Source organism: Typopeltis vanoorti, chromosome 20 (genome assembly GCF_054136105.1).
Source record: "Typopeltis vanoorti isolate ZY-2024b chromosome 20, IOZ_Tvanoo_1.0, whole genome shotgun sequence".
Taxonomy (NCBI): Eukaryota; Metazoa; Arthropoda; class Arachnida; order Uropygi; family Thelyphonidae; genus Typopeltis; species Typopeltis vanoorti.
In genome coordinates, this window is record NC_143568.1 from 43,011,387 (window position 1) to 43,030,535 (window position 19,149).

At 35.7% G+C, this 19,149-nt stretch overlaps 1 protein-coding gene across 2 annotated transcripts in view; it reads right to left on the reverse strand.

Annotated features, from left to right (window-relative positions):
- Window positions 1-19,149, reverse strand: part of eIF2D (eukaryotic translation initiation factor 2D) — a 98,130-nt gene that overhangs the window by 16,566 nt on the left and 62,415 nt on the right. For both annotated transcript variants that reach the window (XM_090409817.1, XM_090409818.1), the window contains exon 4: window positions 15,743-15,832. In XM_090409817.1, the coding sequence (XP_090265943.1) occupies window positions 15,743-15,832 (90 nt within the window). The remainder of the gene's footprint in view (window positions 1-15,742; window positions 15,833-19,149) is intronic.

Here is a 19,149-nt window from a genome sequence, read left to right on the forward strand (position 1 = left end):
TCAGAATGTGTCCCTAGAATTCGAAGAATAAATAGGGAATGAATGAAATGGATGCATAATTTAATTAAACAAGAGATTCTCAAGAAAAAGATAATGTGGAAGGAATACTGTATGAACAGTGATGATAGCAGTTATAATAAAAATTATAATCAGTAGGCCATAACAGTTACAGCTGTTGTACAGACAGTCAAGTCAGAATATGAAAAGAAACTGGGTGCTTAAGGGTCAAAGCTATATAACTGACAGGAGACCTCCACATAGCCTTTAAATGAATGCAGAGAATCGACCAGGGCGTCTGACCTGATGTCCAATATTCACCTTCTCGTGGTTCACCCTGTTAGGTATCTACCTGAATACTGAACAAATGAGGATACAAAATGACAGAATTTCATGCCAGATGGGGTGTCGCCGATTAAACAAGGTTCACCCCCCCCCCCACACACACACACTGTTTTCACCAGGGGTGAACAGCAAAAAGTCAGCTACTGGAACAAATCCCAACTCAATATCACCACAGTTCAAGATTGGTATTATCAACACATGAAGCCTGAATGGCAAAGAAATAGAGCTAGCTCAGGAATTGGATAAGTACTAGATCGACATACTAGGGGTAACTGAAACAAAAAAGACAAAACTGGTGAGATCTTTCTGAGCAATAAATACAAAATGTTATACTCAAGCAATGATCAAAGAAAAGAAGGAGTAGCCATAGTATTCAACAATAAATAAGAGACTAATCTTTTTGAATGGCAGGAAATTTCAAGTAGAGTGATGTGGGCAAATATCAGAAGGGGGAACTGTAAAATGAGACATATGTGCCAATGGTCCCACAGATGGTTCTGCAAAGGTAGAAGTGGAGTAATTTTTTGAGACTTTAGAGAAAGCAACTGACACAATGAAAAAGAAAAAGTTGGTCTTTGTTGGGGATCTAAATAGCAGAGTAGGAAATGACTGTCAGACATACAAAAATATTTGGTAAAAATTTGGAGAAAAGTGCAAAGCTAATAATAATGGCAAATACTTGTTGGATTTCTGCTCAGGATATGGACTGGTTATTACTAACACTGTGTTCCAACAGAAAAATGTGCACAAATTCAAATGGAGAGAAGACACAAGGAATAAGAAAAGTCTAATCGACTCTGTTATTGTTGATAGTGATGTTTTCTCTCTGGTGCAGGACACTAGAGTGCAGAGAGGATTTGAAATTAGAAGTGATCACCATTTAGTCTTGAGCAGGATAAAATTGAATTTCATATTGAAAAGAAAGGCACGTACGAAGGTTTCAAAGCAAATAAAAGTTGAGCAGCTCTCAGATGTGAACTGTAGACTAAAATACACAAAGATTATTGAAGAAAAAATGAACGAGTTTGAGAAAAGGAACCAAACCTTGGAGGTTCAGTGGCAAGCCTTGAAGCAAATCCTGATTGATTCAACCAGAGAGGCATGTGGTGAGGTTGTCTGCAAGGATAGAAAAATCAGAATTTAATGGTGGACACAGGAAGTTAAAGAGACAATAAAGGAAAAGAAGAAAACATATCAACAGTTCCTAGCAAATAAGTTAGCTTGTGTCCCAAGAGAATATAGACGCAAATATAAGAAAGCTAAACACTTTGTAAAACTAGTTAAACAAAAGTCATGAGAGGATTTTGGTAAGAACATAGAAAATAAAAATCAAGAAGGTGGCAAGATATTCTGGAGGTTGTTAAAGAAGCTTAGAAATGGAGGAGAGAGTACTGTAAAAGGAATTCGAGATGATAAAGGTGACATGAAAACTGGAGAAAAAGATATCCTTGAAGTATGGAGTAATTACTTCAAAAAATTGCTAAATGAAACATGCGGTGATGACAGCACAGTAGTAAAAACTACTCAACAGACATGCAATCAGGAATACATATGATTACTTGAAGTAGAAAAAGCCACCAAAACCTGAAATATGGAAAGACAGCTGGAGTAGATGATATTCGACCAGAAATGCTGAAGTATGGAGGTATAAAAGTCTTACAGTGCATACTTCAGAAGGCCTGGACAGAGGGACGAATTCCAGATGGTTGGAGTAGAGCTCTCATAGTACCCAGATATAAAAAAGGGAAATAAAATTGAATGTGAGAATTACAGAGGTATTTCCCTACGGCTTGTTCCTAATAAGATTTATGCAAGTATACTTGAGAAAAAATGGTTGAGAAGAATAGTGGAAGAAAAGCTTGGTGAAGAACAAGCTGGATTCAGGCCAAATAGAGGCTGTCAGGAGCAGATTTTCACTTTACGACAAATTATTCAGAAATAACAGGAATATAACAAAGATCTGTATTTAAGTTTTGTAGACCTGCTAAAGACATATGACAAGATGCCAAGAGAGAAACTATTCAAAATGCTACAGTTGTATAGTGTTGGTGGGACATTATATCAAGCAATACTTAGTCTTTATTTGAGTAGTAAGTCAGCAGTTAGAATTGAAGTACAGGAAGAGAGTTTAATGTTACATCTAATGTCAAACAAGGATGTACATTATCTGCTCTGTTATTCATTATTTATATCAATGGGCCTTAACTTTTAAGTGATGGGCACCCCTTGAAACTAAAATACATCTATTGCAAGATAATTTATTTATTGAAAAATAAACATATACATTTACATATACATACAAAACAATATCTTAATTTTTAATGGCTATGTTGTTGTTGTTTATTAAATTAAAGAAAATTAGTATTCGTTTCTCTATCAAACAATTTTGATATTTATCAAACAAATATTTGCTAAGGCAAAGGTAGAGAGGGTAGGAGTGGGGGTCCCAAAAGTGGACGTAGCATTCACTAGTTTCTTACAGGAGGTAGTTTCCATCGAAAATTTAGAAACTTCTCTTGCACCCCTGGAAATGCTTTCCAGGGGTGCAAGAGAAGAACCACTGATCTATATGGATCATATTATGAAAGAAAGTGATGTTAAACCTGATATCAAAATTGGAGAAGTTAATGTCAGTTCTTTGCTTTATGTGGATGATTTTACTTCTAAATAAATCCACAACAAGTCTGCAAGATTCCCTGATTAAATTGAATAACTGTTGTAATAGATATGGTACGAAGGACAGTAATAACAAGACAAAGACAATGAAGATAGATAGAAGCATTGAAAATATCAACTGCATTGTGAATGGAGAACCTATTGAACAAGTAAAACATTTCAGCTATTTAGGCACAATTTTTAGTGAAGATGGTAATTAAATATGGAAATAGACAACAGAATCAGCAAAGCTGGTATGGGAGGAAATTAATTGAATAATTTTATTTGGAATAAGAGAGAATCAATCAAAGCACTAAATTAGCTGTATACAAGACGGTGTTCAAATCAATTTTAACTTATGGATCTGAGAGCTGGTTTACACGTAAAACACTTGACCAAAGACTGGAGACCACAGATATGAGAGTCCTGAGAAAGATTAGGGACATGAACAGATGGCAACAATGGCAATATCATATTAAAAACAAGGATATAGGAAACATCTTTACATTCATCACGAAGGTTATTTTCTTGATCATAAATTAGTAAATAATAATATTTGGTTTACCAAATATTATTATTTTTAATTATAATATTTATTATAATTAATTTATTTATTATAATAATTATTCAGTTAATAATTTATTAAATTATTAACTGAACCAACTAGTTTCGCCACACTTATCTGTTGGCATCTTCAGGGCACTCACATATAGGTTTAAACAATCTCACAATTATGCGTAACTGCAAAACTGACAAGAATAAAAAACTGACTAGAATAATTACAAATAAAATAGTATCGAATGTGAGTGAAACACGTATCGCGTGTACAAGATCAGCTAGCTGTTGCTGAGGAACTTTCTGTAGTTTGTATTAAAGTTCATTTCTTCTGTTTTTAAGGTTCTGATTAGGGTTTTCCATATCTCTGGGAGTATTAGGCCTTGATTTCTGTTAAGGTTGACAGTAGAATGGGCGACTGTGGCTGCTTCTTTGAAAATTCTTGAATGGTAATCTTCCTCTATTTAAGGGGAACAGCTTATGTCCCACTCGATGACATGGTTAGTTGTAGAGAAATGAGATGATAGGCCAGAAATGTCCTGTCTATTGTTTCTGACATAGCCAATGTGCTCCTTTTGCCTGATTTCGAGGCTTCTCGAAGTCTGTCCGATGTAACTAGAGTCACATGAGCATGGAATATTATAAACTCTAGCATATTTATAGAAAGGATGGTTGACTTTTGGAGATCTTAGTAGTTTATACGAATAGATCCTATTGGTTTAAATGTTACTCTTATTTTGTGTTGTTTAAGGAGATTGGCGAGCTTGTTGTAGATACCACTTACAAACAGAATTGCAATCGTTTTTATATACTGAATATCTTCTTGTTCTCTTTGTGGTGGTTCAGAGAAAAGGACTTTGTTGACTAGTCTTCTTGGATAGCCGTTCAAGTACAGATTGTTGGAAATAAATTTTAACTCATCTTGAAGGGTCTTGTTGTCCGTTGTGATGCGAATCGTTCTTTTCTTTAACATGTGTACAATGCTGAGTTTATGTGAGATGTGGTGAGAGGAGTTGAAATGTAGGCAGCGACCTGTATCGGTTGGTGTTCTGTACAGCGATAGATTTATACTGCCATCAATTTGTTTTTTGATTAAGATGTCTAAAAACGGAAGTTGTTTTTCTCTTTCAAGTTCCAGAGTGAATTTAATAGAATGATGGAAGGCATTGATCTTTTTGAGAAAATCATACATGTCACCTTTGTTATTGTTCCATACGATGAAGATATCGTCCACATATCTAAACCAAATTTTAGGTTTAGGAAAAATTTGCAATAAGATTTTGTTTTCTAAGTCTTCCTTAAAGAGGTCAGCACATGAAGGTGAGAGTGGGCTCCTCATTGCCAAGCCTGTTAATTGTCGATAGATCTTATTTTTCCAAGAAAAATAGTTGGAGTTTAGGCAGTGAACAAACAATGAAGTTATATCTTGTGGGAACAAGGTACTTAAGATGTCAATGACCTCTACTACATGAACGTTTGTAAAGAGAGAGGTGACATCTAAGCTGGCTAGAAGATCATTATCCGATATCTTGATGTTATTTTAGCTTTTCCACAAAATGTCCGGAGTTTTTAATGTAACTCTCTGAGTTGTGGATGTGTTGCTGTAAGAGTTTTGAGAGATGTTTTGACAATAAGTAGGTAGAAGAGTTGATTGTCAACGATTGTGCGTAAAGGAATACCATCTTTGTGCACTTTTGGCAAGGCCATAGCGTCTCGGAGTTAAAGGATGCATCGATTTTAGTTTTTTAATCAAGTCTGTTGGCCAGTTGGATAAATTACGTAGTAATTCATTGGTATCATTGTGGTTTTTTAAGGTTGGATCTTTTGTTAAAAGACGGTATACAGACAAATCAGATAGTAGATGGTTGACTTTGTCCTCTTAGTCCTTTGAGTTCAGTATTACAGTACTGTTTCCTTTATCTGTTTTAACTATTATGATGTCTTTGTTTTTTTTTAAATCAATTTAGTCTTAGATCATTTGCTGTGTGAGGCAGTAATAATGAGATTCCTTTTTCTAGACTACAGATGAAATCTACCTTAGGAATCTGTTGAGGAGCTATTGCATAGTTGAAACCCTTTTTGAATATCGATTTCAGGTTTCTTTAAGATGTGGTTTGAAAAATTAAGAATAACTTGGTTGTCTGGTAGAGAAGGTTTAGACTTATTGTGGGTGGCATAAAGGTGGTTAAATTTTTTAATCTGGGTCTGTCTGCTTTTGTTAAAAGCTTTGGTGAAACGGGTATTAATCATTTTATCTAAGACTTGCCGAATTTCCTCATTTAAAGAGCTGGAGTGATCCATGAACAGTTCATAACATTGTGAGTCAATTTGACTAAGCACAAATCTTGTGTGATGTAACCTTTCACGAATGAGTAACATCGATGTCTTGAAATAAATATTTTTAGCTTGTCTAGTATTGAAAAGAGGTTTAAGATGTAAAAACTTAGGAATTATGCAGTTATCTCGACAACGTTTTAAAAAAGAGTGGTTTAGTAACCTTGCCTTTTTACATTTTACGATTTCAAAATGGCGTACCGTGATTTTCGTATCACCATTGACTCTATTCATCATGAAGATTATTTTCTTGATCATAAATTAGTAAATAATAATATTTGGTTTACCAATCAAGTGTTGATAATTTTTTTTATTAACTGAACCAACTAGTTTCGCCACACTTATCTGTTGGCATCTTCAGGACACTCACATATAGGTTTAAACAATCTCACAATTATGCGTAACTGCAAAACTGACAAGAATAAAACAACTGACTAGAATAATTACAAATAAAATAGTATCGAACGTGAGTGAAACACGTATCGCATGTACAAGATCAGTTAGCTGGCTGAGGAACTTTCTGTAGTTTGTATTAAAGTTCATTTCTTCTGTTTTTAGGGTTCTGATTAGGGAATTCGATATCTCTGGGAGTATTAGGCCTTGATTTCTGTTAAGGTTGACAGTAGAACGGGCGACTGTGGCTGCTTCTTTGAAAATTCTTGAATGGTAATCTTCCTCTATGTAAGGGGAACAGCTTATGTCCCACTCGATGACATGGTTAGTTGTAGAGAAATGATATGATAGGCCAGAAATGTCCTGTCTGTTGTTTTTGACATAGCCAATCTGCTCCTTTTGCCTGATTTCGAGGCTTCTCGAAGTCTGTTCGATGTAACTAGAGCCACATGTGCATGGAATATTATAAACGCCAGCATATTTATAGAAAGGATGGTTGTCTTTTGGAGATCTTAGTAGTTTACGAATAGATTCTATTGGTTTAAATTTACTCTTATTTTGTGTTGTTTGAGGAGATTGGCGAGCTTGTTGGAGTTGCCACTACAAACGGCATTGCAATCGTTTTTATATATTGAATATCTTCTTGCTCTTTGTGGTGGTTCAGAGAAAAGGACTTTATTGACTAGTCTTCTTGGATAGCCTTTCAAGTACAGATTGTTCGAAATAAATTTTAACTCATCTTGAAGGGTCTTGTTGTCTGTTGTGATGCGAATCCCTCTTTTCTTTAACATGTGTACAATGCTGAGAGGAGTTGAAATGTAGGTAGCGACCTGTATTGGTCGGTTTTCTGTACAGCGATAGATTTATACTGCCATCAATTTGTTTTTTGATTAAGATGTCTAAAAACGGAAGAAGTTTTTCTCTTTCAAGTTCCAGAGTGAATTTAATAGAATGATGGAAGGCATTGATCTTTTTGAGAAAATCATTGATCAACACTTGATTGGTAAACCAAATATTATTATTTACTAATTTATGATCAAGAAAATAACCTTCATGATGAATAGAGTCAATGGTGATACGAAAATCAAAGTACGCGTTTTGAAATCCTAAAATGTATAAAGGCATGGTTACTAAACCATCTCACTTTTTTAAAACGTTGCCGAGATAACTGCATAATTCCTAAGTTTTTACATCTTAAACCTCTTTTTAATACTAGACAAGCTAAAAATATTTATTTCAAGACATCGATGTTACTCATTCGTGAAAGGTTACATCACACAAGATTTGTGCTTAGTCAAACTGACTCACAATTTTATGAACTGTTCATGGATCTCTCCAGCTCTTTAGATGAGGAAATTTGGCAAGTCTTAGAAAAATGATTAATACCAGTTTCACCAAAGCGTTTAACAAAAGCAGACAGACCCAGATTAAAAAATTTAACCACCTTTATACCACCCACAATGAGTCTAAACCTTCTCTACCAGACAACCAAGTTATTCTTAATTTTTCAAACCACATCTTAAAGAAACCTGAAATCGATATCCAAAAAGGGTTTCAACTATGCAATAGCTCCTCAACAGATTCCTAAGGTAGATTTCACCTGTAATCTAGTAAAAGGAATCTCATTATTACTGCCTCACACAGCAAATGATCTAAGACTAAAAAGTTGTATAATACTTTCCTCTCCCTATTCCACAAAACAAAACTTCTCATCATTAGATAAAAGAACTATTGTTGATTTAAAAACAACAAAGACATCATAATAGTTAAAACAGATAAAGGAAACAGTACTGTAATACTGAACTCAAAGGACTATGAAGACAAAGTCAACCATCTACTATCTGACTTGTCTGTATACCGTCTTTTAACAAAAGATTGAACATTAAAAAACCACAATAATACCAATGAATTACTACACAATTTATCCAGCTGGCCAACAGACTTGATTAAAAAACTAAAATCGATGCATCCTTTAACTCCGAGACGCTATGGCCTTGCCAAAAGTGCACAAAGATGGTATTCCTTTACGCACAATCGTTGACAATCAACTCTCCTACCTACTTATTGTCAAAACATTTCTCAAAACTCTTACAGCAACACATCCACAACTCAGAGAGTTACATTAAAAACTCCAGACATTTTGTGGAAAAGCTAAAAAACATCAAGATAAAGGATAATGATCTTCTAGCCAGCTTAGATGTCACCTCTCTCTTTACTAACGTTCTTGTAGTAGAGGTCATTGACGTCTTAAGTACCTTGTTCCCACAAGATATAACTTCATTGTTTGCTCACTGCCTAAACTCCAACTATTTTTCTCGGAAAAATAAGATCTATCAGCAATTAACAGGTTTGGCAATGGGGGGCCCACTGTCACCTTCATGTGCTGACCTCTTTGTGGAAGACTTAGAAAACAAAATCTTATCGCAAATTTTTCCTAAACCTAAAATTTAGTTTAGATATGTGGACGATATCTTCATCATATGGAACAATAACAAAGATGACATATATGATTTTCTCAAAAAGATCAACGCCTTCCATCATTCTATTAAATTCACTCTGGAACTTGAAAGAGAAAAACTTCTTCCGTTTTTAGACATCTTAATCAAAAAACAAATTGATGGCAGTATAAATCTATCGCTGTACAGAAAACCGACCAATACAGGTCGCTACCTACATTTCAACTCCTCTCAGCATTGTACACATGTTAAAGAAAAGAGGAATTCGCATCACAACGGACAACAAGACCCTTCAAGATGAGTTAAAATTTATTTCGAACAATCTATACTTGAACGGCTATCCAAGAAGACTAGTCAATAAAGTCCTTTTCTCTGAACCACCACAAAGAGTATTTTTCATCCCACTGCTTGTGGGATGAAAAACCCCAGATAAACTGGGGGGGGGGGGGGGACCCTGCTGTCCACGCCCAAGACCGGCTAACTTGGCTATGGCTGAGGAAGATCCTTAAGCTCCTCACGTCAGCGATGGGAATCAAACCCAGGACACTCCTTCCCCAGGCAAGTGGGCAATACTACCACGTAGAAGTTAAGAATGAATGCAAGGAAGAAGGGCGTGAGAGCTAGATTTTTCTCTCAGAGTAGTGTGTGATTAGAATGGATTGTCTTCGGAGGTTGTGAGTGCAGGTAGTGTGAATGAATTTAAGAAGAGACAGCTGCTGACACATATCACTTACACCAGCTGTCACTTTCTGTGACACTAACTGTATACAAGAGTGTTCAAAACTAATTTTATCATATGAATGTGAGAGCCTATAAAGCACTTGCTCAAAGAATAGAGACCATGGATACGAGTTCTGAGAAAGATTAGGGGAGTGAACAAATATCATCAATAGTAGTATCATATTAAAAACAAGGATATTACTCAATAATTTAACACTTCTAGCATTCAGTAATGGGTAAGCAGAGCTAATCTCAGTTGATATGGTCTCTTAAAACAGAAAATGAGAGATAGAAGATTAACAAAACAAGTGCTTTTTGTCAGGATAATAGGAAAAAAGACTGACCAAGAGAAAGACTAAGATCGAAAAAGTAAGAGGTGCCTTAAGAGACAAAAGATCTGACAATACCAGAGCCTTGACAGATAACAAATAAATTTGGAGGAAAATTGTTGATAGGAAGTTAGTAATGATGTTTGTTTTTCTTGAGAGATTTACATATTATATTGTGTTATTATTAAATTCAATTTGTATACATCTTTCTATAGATTGTCCTCAGTTGATTCACGTATCACTTAGTCACCTGCAAGGAGTAAGGTTTCTAAAATAAAATGAGTTTCTGTTTAGATTCCTTCTTTGTTTTATTCAAATACATTCCAAATAATACTGAGAATAGTGGCATCCTATTGCTTTTATTCAGGTTAGCTTAAAAGCACATTTCTTGAGGACAACTGGTGGGTTTATATCATAACCAGATGCCTTTTTTTTGGTAGTATCTAGTTTGTTAATGATACTTCTGTCTTTCTGGTATGCAATGCAATGTTCCAAGTAAAGAAGGAGGTGATTTCGCTTGATCATCTATGCAGGAGCTGGATGAGAAGAATAATGCTAGGAGGGCAGCTTTATCTTTGGGTGATGTTGCAACACTACCACATTTGGGAGATAAAGAGATTGAAGCATAAATGGACAAAAGTTGCAACCTGGAATTCACGTCTTCTAGTCTCTCACCTTTGCAAGAGACAAAAAGACATGAGTGTTACTGGCACAGGTGGGAAGTTTAGCTCTATAAAATTTACTCTTAATGATGGATTTGCAAGTGTTGCAGACTTCATTGTAAGCTGTAAATGAGGTTATAATTTTTGGCTCAAGCCATCCATGCAAAGTGAGTTTTTTCTTAGCAATCTAGCACACTTTTTTTTTTTTGAAAAACCACAGTTTAACAGTTTAGAGCAGTGCTTCCCAAACCATGGGTTTTGTTGAGGGGGGGGGGGGCATGAAATAATGAAAACAAATTAAAAATGTTTTAAGATTAAGTAGATTTTTTTTTATCTTAAAAGAAACAAATTCAATTTTTATTTATTATTTTTTTGTTATTTTTTTATATTTTATTTTAATGGAAGAAAATCACACATTGGTGCAGGCTCACAAATTTTGCTTCCTGCGTATTTCGGCGCTTAATGAATATTAGTAAATGCATGCTATTCATATAAGTTTCATTTCAAAGCAGAAATCTAAGAATTGCAGTTTCAAACATTTCACCTGATATTGATGTAGCAGTATTGAAACACATCCATCACATTAAATTGTTATTAAACTTCTTTTATGTTTTTAATTCTTTCTTTATTACTAATCTTTTAGGTTTCATGTGCTTATACTGCAAATGTACAATAACAATCTATCTATCTATATAAAAATATGAGATAATGTGCCATGTCAAATGTGTATGTAAGATGCTAAAAATGTAATATTTGTATTTGATTTTTGCAATATTCGCTGTGTATGTTTTGTATTGAATATAAACACAATAAATATTATAATAATATATGTATATATTATGATTTTTTTTCCGAGGGGGACTGTGAAATATTTTAATTTTTCCAAAGGGGGATCTGACATCCAGAAGTTTGGGAAGCACTGGTTTAGAGGACTGGTTTTCTCACTTCTGAACAGAGTGAGAAATAAATGCCTTCATTCCAACAGGAATAATTCCTGTAACATGATCACAAGTATCTGAATTGGTACTGAATCAGAAACAGCAGTCTGACCATGGAAAGGAGGAACAAAAATTTCCAAGTTCGTCCCACTTGAAACTGCTCTAGTTCCAAAGTGCATGAGGTTGTGAGTGGCTGAGAAGGTGGTGGTGTTCCACTAGAGATGAAACTTGAATGAAACCATAATCTGAATTAACAACAGGAGTGGTCACTTCTACTGGGGCAGGAGAAATGATTAAGAAAAGATCCAGCATGTTGGGAGTATGAAAAGAATTGTCAGGAATTCTGATCAGATGAACTTTAAAAAAAAAAAAAAAAATTAAAAAAAAAAAAAAATGGATTCTATACATGAGAGGTCAAAGGACCTATAAGCACATCAGTGCGATGTCTGGGGGTGCAGGTGAGGAGTCAGAGTCGGATAGAAGTTTAGTGACATTTTTTTTTTGAAGAGTTGCAGGTCGTAGTTGTTTGGAAATAATTCTTCAGTAGGTTGTTCTGAAGGATGGAGATAGATGGAATAAAAGAAGAGGAAAAGAAAGTTTGGTGTGTTTGCAGTTACACGGTAAAAGGGTGTTGGGCAGCTGCTGTTGTTTTTATATTACTTTTTTTATTGATGTATGTTTTAGGAAAAAGCATTCTACACAAAAGAACACTTTACATTTGCTGCATTTCTAAGCTGTCTGTTTACATCTTTTCATGACATATTCACATCCTTTCTCAGTTTGTGTTTTTTTATAGCACACAGTACATTTTCTGGCAGAGCCCATGTTCATGAGAGAACAAGTCACAGATGGAGACAGGAGCGATAGCACTGTAGTAGGTGTTTTATCTGTCTGGAGCAGTTTTAGGCAAGCTTGTTCATTAAATTTTGTGATCAAGATCTTTTTATTCACAACTTTTGTTCATACTTAAGGGGGGTATGATTTAGAGGTCATCATCCAGAACCACCCAAGGTCCAGTCCAGACACAACTAAATACTTGTGGAATGACAAAACACTCAATTCTTAGAAACAAATTCAATAAGTATGTTGTGAGTCACATGGCGTGCAATGTAAAAATTGATTCTAGCACCGCATGAGTTGCTTATAACTAACGCACATAAAACAATAAAAAAGAACAAATTTTTCATTAAATTAGAAAGGGTCGTTTTGTTTTTGAAGTTTTTATTCTATTTTCGTAAAAAAACACCATGGCCCCAAGGAAAAAAAAATTTATTTTTTCTAGTGTGGCAGTCTATGTGTTAAAGATATCAATTGTTTTGGATTTATTTCAGTTTACTAGTTTTTACAAATTCTTTGTTCTGCTTTTTCAGGATTAAATAACAAAAGACTTAAATTATGTTCAAAGTGCAATTTCTACATCATTCAAAAGATGAAGTCTGTAAGAAAAACTGTTTGTGAAGGATTTTACTTGAATGATGTAGATAATATTGTTCTTTGTATTTAACATTAGGTGTTTTGTTAATTTAATACTAAAGACAGGCTTATACGTTGGCTATGCATTACTAAGACACTTAAGGAATTGACAACGTAGATAAGAATATAAATTAAATTACTTGAATAAATATTTCTGATATTTCGGCAACGTCGCGTTGCCATCTTCAAAAGGAACTTACATGTAGGCACTACAACACAGTAACTGAGAATGAAGTGATGAAGCTATTGTTCTCCTAAAAGTCCTGATGGTTCCCCCTAGCAGGCTAAGTAGGTGTTCTTGGCCGTTGGGCTGAAGGTCTGCTGATGTAAGTCTTCCAAATTTGGAGAGTTTCTTAGGACTGAGGCTCATTCCATGAATAATCTTTCGAATTTGTATTTGCTACAGTGTATTATTGTAGCTTTCTTCCACTGTATTCTGTGGCGTGTATCCAGAGCATGGTTTGCAAGACCAGAGTGGCTGTACTTGTGAAAACAGATGTAGTCCTTGTGTTCCAAAATTCTGATATTTGCTGTCCTGCCTGTTTGACCAAAGTAAGACAGTTTACAGCTGCAAGGGATCTGGTATACACAAGGTAGGTCTAGGGGAAGTGGTTGGTCTTTGGTGGAGCGGATAAGGGATGCCAATTTTCTGTATGGTCTGTAACAGGAGGTCAAGTCATGTTTTTTTAAGATTTTGGTAATTTTTTCTGAGGTGCCTCGATTGTAGGGAATGGTGATGGATTTAGAGTAATCCTTGTTGTGAAGGGGGGGGGGGTTGTTGGTTTAAATTTTTTTGATTTTTTTTGGGGGGGGAGGTAGCCATTGGCTGAGAAAGTGTTAAGGATGTGATTTTGTTCAGTGTTTAGGGCCTTGTCATTAGAGCAGATTAGTTCAGCCCTGTTATATAGTGTTTTCACCACTCCATATTGTTGTGAGGAGGGGGGGTTTGTTGGTGAATGTACCTGCCTGTATGGGTTGGTTTTCTATAAACTGAGAAAACCAAGGTTCCATCAGGCTGGCAGGTGACTAATGTGTCTAGGAAAGGGAGGCTGTTGTTTTCTTCTTTTTCCAGGGTGAACTTGGTTTTGGGGTTGGTTGTTTAAGTGTGTTAAGAAGGAGAGGAGTGTATCAGCGCCATGTGGCCAAATAGCAAACATATCATCAATATAGCAAAGCCATATGGTTGGTTCTTGTGGGGCAGAGGCTAAAGCTTTCTCTTCAAAGGTCTCCATAAAGTAATTGGCCAAGGGTGGGAAGAGTGGTGAACCCATGGCTGTCCCCTCTATTTCTTTGTAGAATTTTTCCTGACAAACGAAATAGCCTGAGTTCATTGTGAACTGAAATAGGGCTGAGATATCGGGAGAAAATTTAGCTTGGATTAGCTCTAAAGTTTTCTTGAGAGTGACATTTGTAAATAAGGAGGAGACGTCAAAGCTGACCATTATGTCAGTATGTTGGAGCGTTAAAACCAAGGTTTCTATGCTGGCTTTGAAGTGGGCTGAGTTTTTTTTATGTGTGATGGTGTGCTGCCAGTATAGTGTGTGAGTGCTTTGGAACCTTGGTTTTCTCAGTTTATAGAAAACCAACCCATACAGGCAGGTACATTCACCAACAACTATCCCCTTCCTTCACAACAATATGGAGTAGTGAAAACACTATACAACAGGGCTAAACTAATCTGTTCTAATGACAAGGCCCTAAACACTGAACAAAATCACATCCTTAACACTTTCTCAGCCAATGGCTACCCCCCCCCCCCCAAAAAAAAAAAAAATTTAAACCAACAACCCCCCCCCCCCCTTCACAACAAGGATTACTCTAAATCCATCACCATTCCCTACAATCGAGGCACCTCAGAAAAAATTACCAAAATCTTAAAAAAACATGACTTGACCTCCTGTTACAGACCATACAGAAAATTGGCATCCCTTATCCGCTCCACTAAAGACCAACCACTTCCCTTAGACCTACCTGGTGTATACCAGGTTCCTTGCAGCGGTAAACTGTCTTACTTTGGCGAAACAGGCAGGACAGCGAATATCAGAATTTCTGAACACAAGGACTACATCCGTTTTCACAAGTATAGCCACTCTGGTCTTGCAAACCATGCTCTGGATACACGCCACAGAATATGGTGGAAGAAAGCTACAGTAATACAACATAGCAAATACAAATTCGAAAGACTATTCGTGAAATCGGCCTCAGCCCTAAGAAACTCTCCAAACCTTAACAAATTTGGTTGTATAAGACTGCCCCAAATTTGGGAGGCTTACATCAGCAAACCTTCAGCCCAACGGCCAACAGTAATACAACACAGCAAATACAAATTCGAAAAACTATTCATGGAATCAGCCTCAGCCCTAAGAAACTCTCCGAACCTTAACAAATTTGGTTGTATGAGACTGCCCCAAATTTGGGAGGCTTACATCAGCAAACCTTCAGCCCAACGGCCAAGAACAACTACTTAGCCTGCTAAAGGGTACCATCAGGACTTTTAGGAGAACAATAGCTTCATCACTTCATTCTCAATTACTGTGTTTGTAGTGCCTACGTGCACGTGCCTTTTTTGTAAGTTCCTTTTAAAGATGGCAATGTGACGTTGCCAAAATATTTATTAAAGTGCAATTTAATTTATATTCTTATCTACGTTGTCAATTCCTTAAGTGATTTAGTAATACTAAAGAAGTAGACCAACAGATTTGTGAATCCACTAAGTTGAGATAAAAAAAAACTTTCATTATCATTAATTTATACTATGACTTCTGCAATCTACAATGGCAATAATATTCTTACATTATGGGAAAAAATGTTTGGTTTAAAAATATCAACTAAGGATACTGTGGGAAAAAATAAAACTTATTTATCAAAGAGGATGTTCTCCTTACCGGGTGTGTAATTCCTCCCAAGGCAATGTACTAATGCATTCATTCTTGCTTAACAGGCAGTTTGTGAGTACTGGGTCCAGGAGAACTTCTCTATAAAAATATATCTAATGATCATGGTTGAAAATTAAGTAAATAAAATTTTTAACACTTCTACAAAGAGCAATGTTAATTATTTACTGAAAATGAGAGTAAATCTTAAAGAATTATATAACCACCAGTTTTCTTGCAGATTCAATAAACTGTTATTTAAAAAAACAGTATTCAGCAACTCATAAATCATAAAATCCTTTCAAGACTTGAATAGGTCAGATAAGGGGGTTAAACTTTGAATAACACTTCCTTGTAACACGTGCTTATATAACGAAAAAATCTGACTCAATAGAAGAAAATATTCTACGGGATGTCTGAAGTCCCTAGATAACTCCAAAACTGAATTAAAAAATGTAATTCATGATACGTCTCTTAGCAAGTTATTACATCTTTTAAAGCTTTTTTTGTTTTTCACCCTCTATACTACAGTGACAATACTCATCACATATTTGCTGTACCTTGTCTGCACTAACACTGTTGGCAACAAACATTATTCTTCAATGTTGTCCTTGTGTTTTGTACATTTCAAATGTTCTTTTACAAGCATTCCAAAAAATAACTCTAGTGTGACATCGTTTGAATTACCATGAAATTGAGCAATCTTGCCCCATTTACCTCTCAAGGAAGCAAAAACATTTGTAAAACACATGCCTGAGTCCATGTCCTAAGTTCAGTTGTGAGTGAGCATAACGTGGAGATGAAAATTTTCCATTTGGAGGATTATGGAATGCTTTAACATATTCCTATAGATGATAGAGGTTATCATTTTTTCAGAAAAAAATAGTGTAATGACAGAGCCATGAACTATATTAGACAATCTCAGGCTTCTCTCTTTCAACTTCATGGATTCATGTGGCTATCATGAGCACTACATTCTCATATTGTGCTGGGTGACTTTGCCTGATGCATGGAACACCAATTCATCAGAAAACACGAAACACACCCACTAAAGAAATTGTCAGTCAAAGTCTAGCATTGAAGCATAACCTTAGCAAACTGCATATGTTTAGGTTTAGCTACATTTTATAATGCTGGCAAGTAGACATGATAGAGTATAATATTTCTGTAGTTGACAAAGTGAGAGGTTACAGGTCAGGAGGAGATGAAAACCTGACATGGAGGAATGCTCAAGTTTGGTGCAGGTAATGTTTACAATATTCATTCCAATAGCTTCCATAATCTCTTTAATGCACATACCAGATGGACGTATGGCAGTCTGATGTATGTGATATTGAGCCTCCCAATGCAGAGAAAAGAGACTTAAGACCTGTAATCTTTTTTTGAACATATAAGCCCACAATGAAAGTCAATCCACCACCACCCCTTATTCAGCAGAGGATAGAATGCAAAGCAGATTCATTGCCTTCATGCACTTTTCTCTTAGTTGACAAATGTGTGCAAGGAATGAGTCCCATGAACTTGTCTTCTTGCTACAGGAATAACAGTCTATCCCATTCTTGATTCAAGATCCGGGTGAAGAATGCATTTGTCAAATATGTACACAGACACTTTTTTTGCAAGATCAGCTGCTTGCTGAAGGTCTTTCAATTACCCTCATGTTGACAGTAAATTGTAGTCATCATCATAGAGTGCATTGCATATAATGGGAGGAAGCTGTTCAGTGATTAAGTTAGCTTTCACAGCAAAAAGTGTCACATTTAAGACAGAGCCTTAGGGAATGCCTATTCTTGATGTTATAGTTAAGATAGTACTTTCTACTCGGACTTGGAAGACTCGGTAAACAGAAAGTTTTGATAAATATAGGAAAACTCTCTGAGACCTAGATTACAGAGGTGTTTTAATATGCTCTATATCCAAGCTGTGTCATAAGATTTTCCCATGTGAAAGAACATTGAAACCAGATGTTTCTGTTACACAAATGAATCTCTTATACATTGTTGTGTCCCTATTTACGATTATTAAACTTCCCTTTTCTCCTTTCAAGTGAATCTCTATATTTTCTTTAATTAAAACTTATCTATGCAGGAGATATTACAAATTCTAATATTCAAACTTTTTCTCACCTTAGTGTCCCTAAAATTTATATTATACTGCGCCTTTCAGGACATATTTAGTTTAAGATATATAATTCGAAAACAAGGAGCAAAATACAAAAATATGTCTGAGCGTGAAACTATTAAGCAGTCGTGACCCTCTATCTCGTAACTTAACACATTAATTTCCCGCATGATTAGGTTCATATATTTTTCAAGTGGTGCATTAGGCAGCAATTTCGGATAACTGTATTATTAGTGAACAAAAGTTTATTTAAAATCTCAAACATGGTACAATTCAATACTAAGAATAAAAATTACAAAATTACACAAGGAAAATACAAGGGCAAAATCCTATATGGGAATTTGCGATCATGCCGTCACAACAGACTTTATACATAAAAATATAGACATACAATCCTGGAACAAATTAACACTTTACTTAACCTTATACTAATCAGAATGCTCTATACTGCTATAATACCATGGACATTAATGTTTATTTTCAGTTTACTTTATCTAACTTACAAAACAATATAGGTTAAATTATTCTTTCGCTATACCCATACATACATTTGACCTTTAAGACACTCTCATATGAGATATCATGCGCATACATAAATCTCTAGCACATGAATGCTTATCAAATAATATAAACTAGTTTACTCTCATTCTACTCTGATTTGTACTAAAGTCCCTAGTATATCTTCGACTGTCCAGTCATTAACAATGATTGCAACTATATGCGATTTCAATTGATACAAGATTTTACAGTACCTGTCTAGGACGAACCCTGGTTTTCACAATCTATACCTTTCGTGCTTGAATTAAGGACACACACAGGATCTTCTATTCTATGACTATGGAACTCATCACGTGGGCACAGACTTCTGTATGGATTTTCTTTCCCTCGATACGAGTACTGGATGATGAGATACATAGACAAATTCTTCCTTCTTGTAACTATATGGCGTTCCTCGTCTCTTGCAATAGGAATACAGGATCGAATTCCCACACACTTTGTTTTTGCATCAGACGGAGATAACTCCTACGCCGTCACCCAGGAAAACCAGTGTTACGTATACAAAAATTTCGTGAAGAAACTCTGAGAAAAAAAAAGTCGTGTGTGTGTGTGGGGGGGGGTTCCCTAACCCTTTTATCTGCATGGCCCCTATCAGCACCTTCTTCAATTTCTCTCCCCCCCACTGGAGTCGATCTCACTCACCAATTAAAAGTCGTGTTTTTCTGCCCAAAACATGCTACGGTTCCTTGCACGCGATTCTCACATGACGTCTCACTTCGGGAGTTGACCTTGAGCGATCG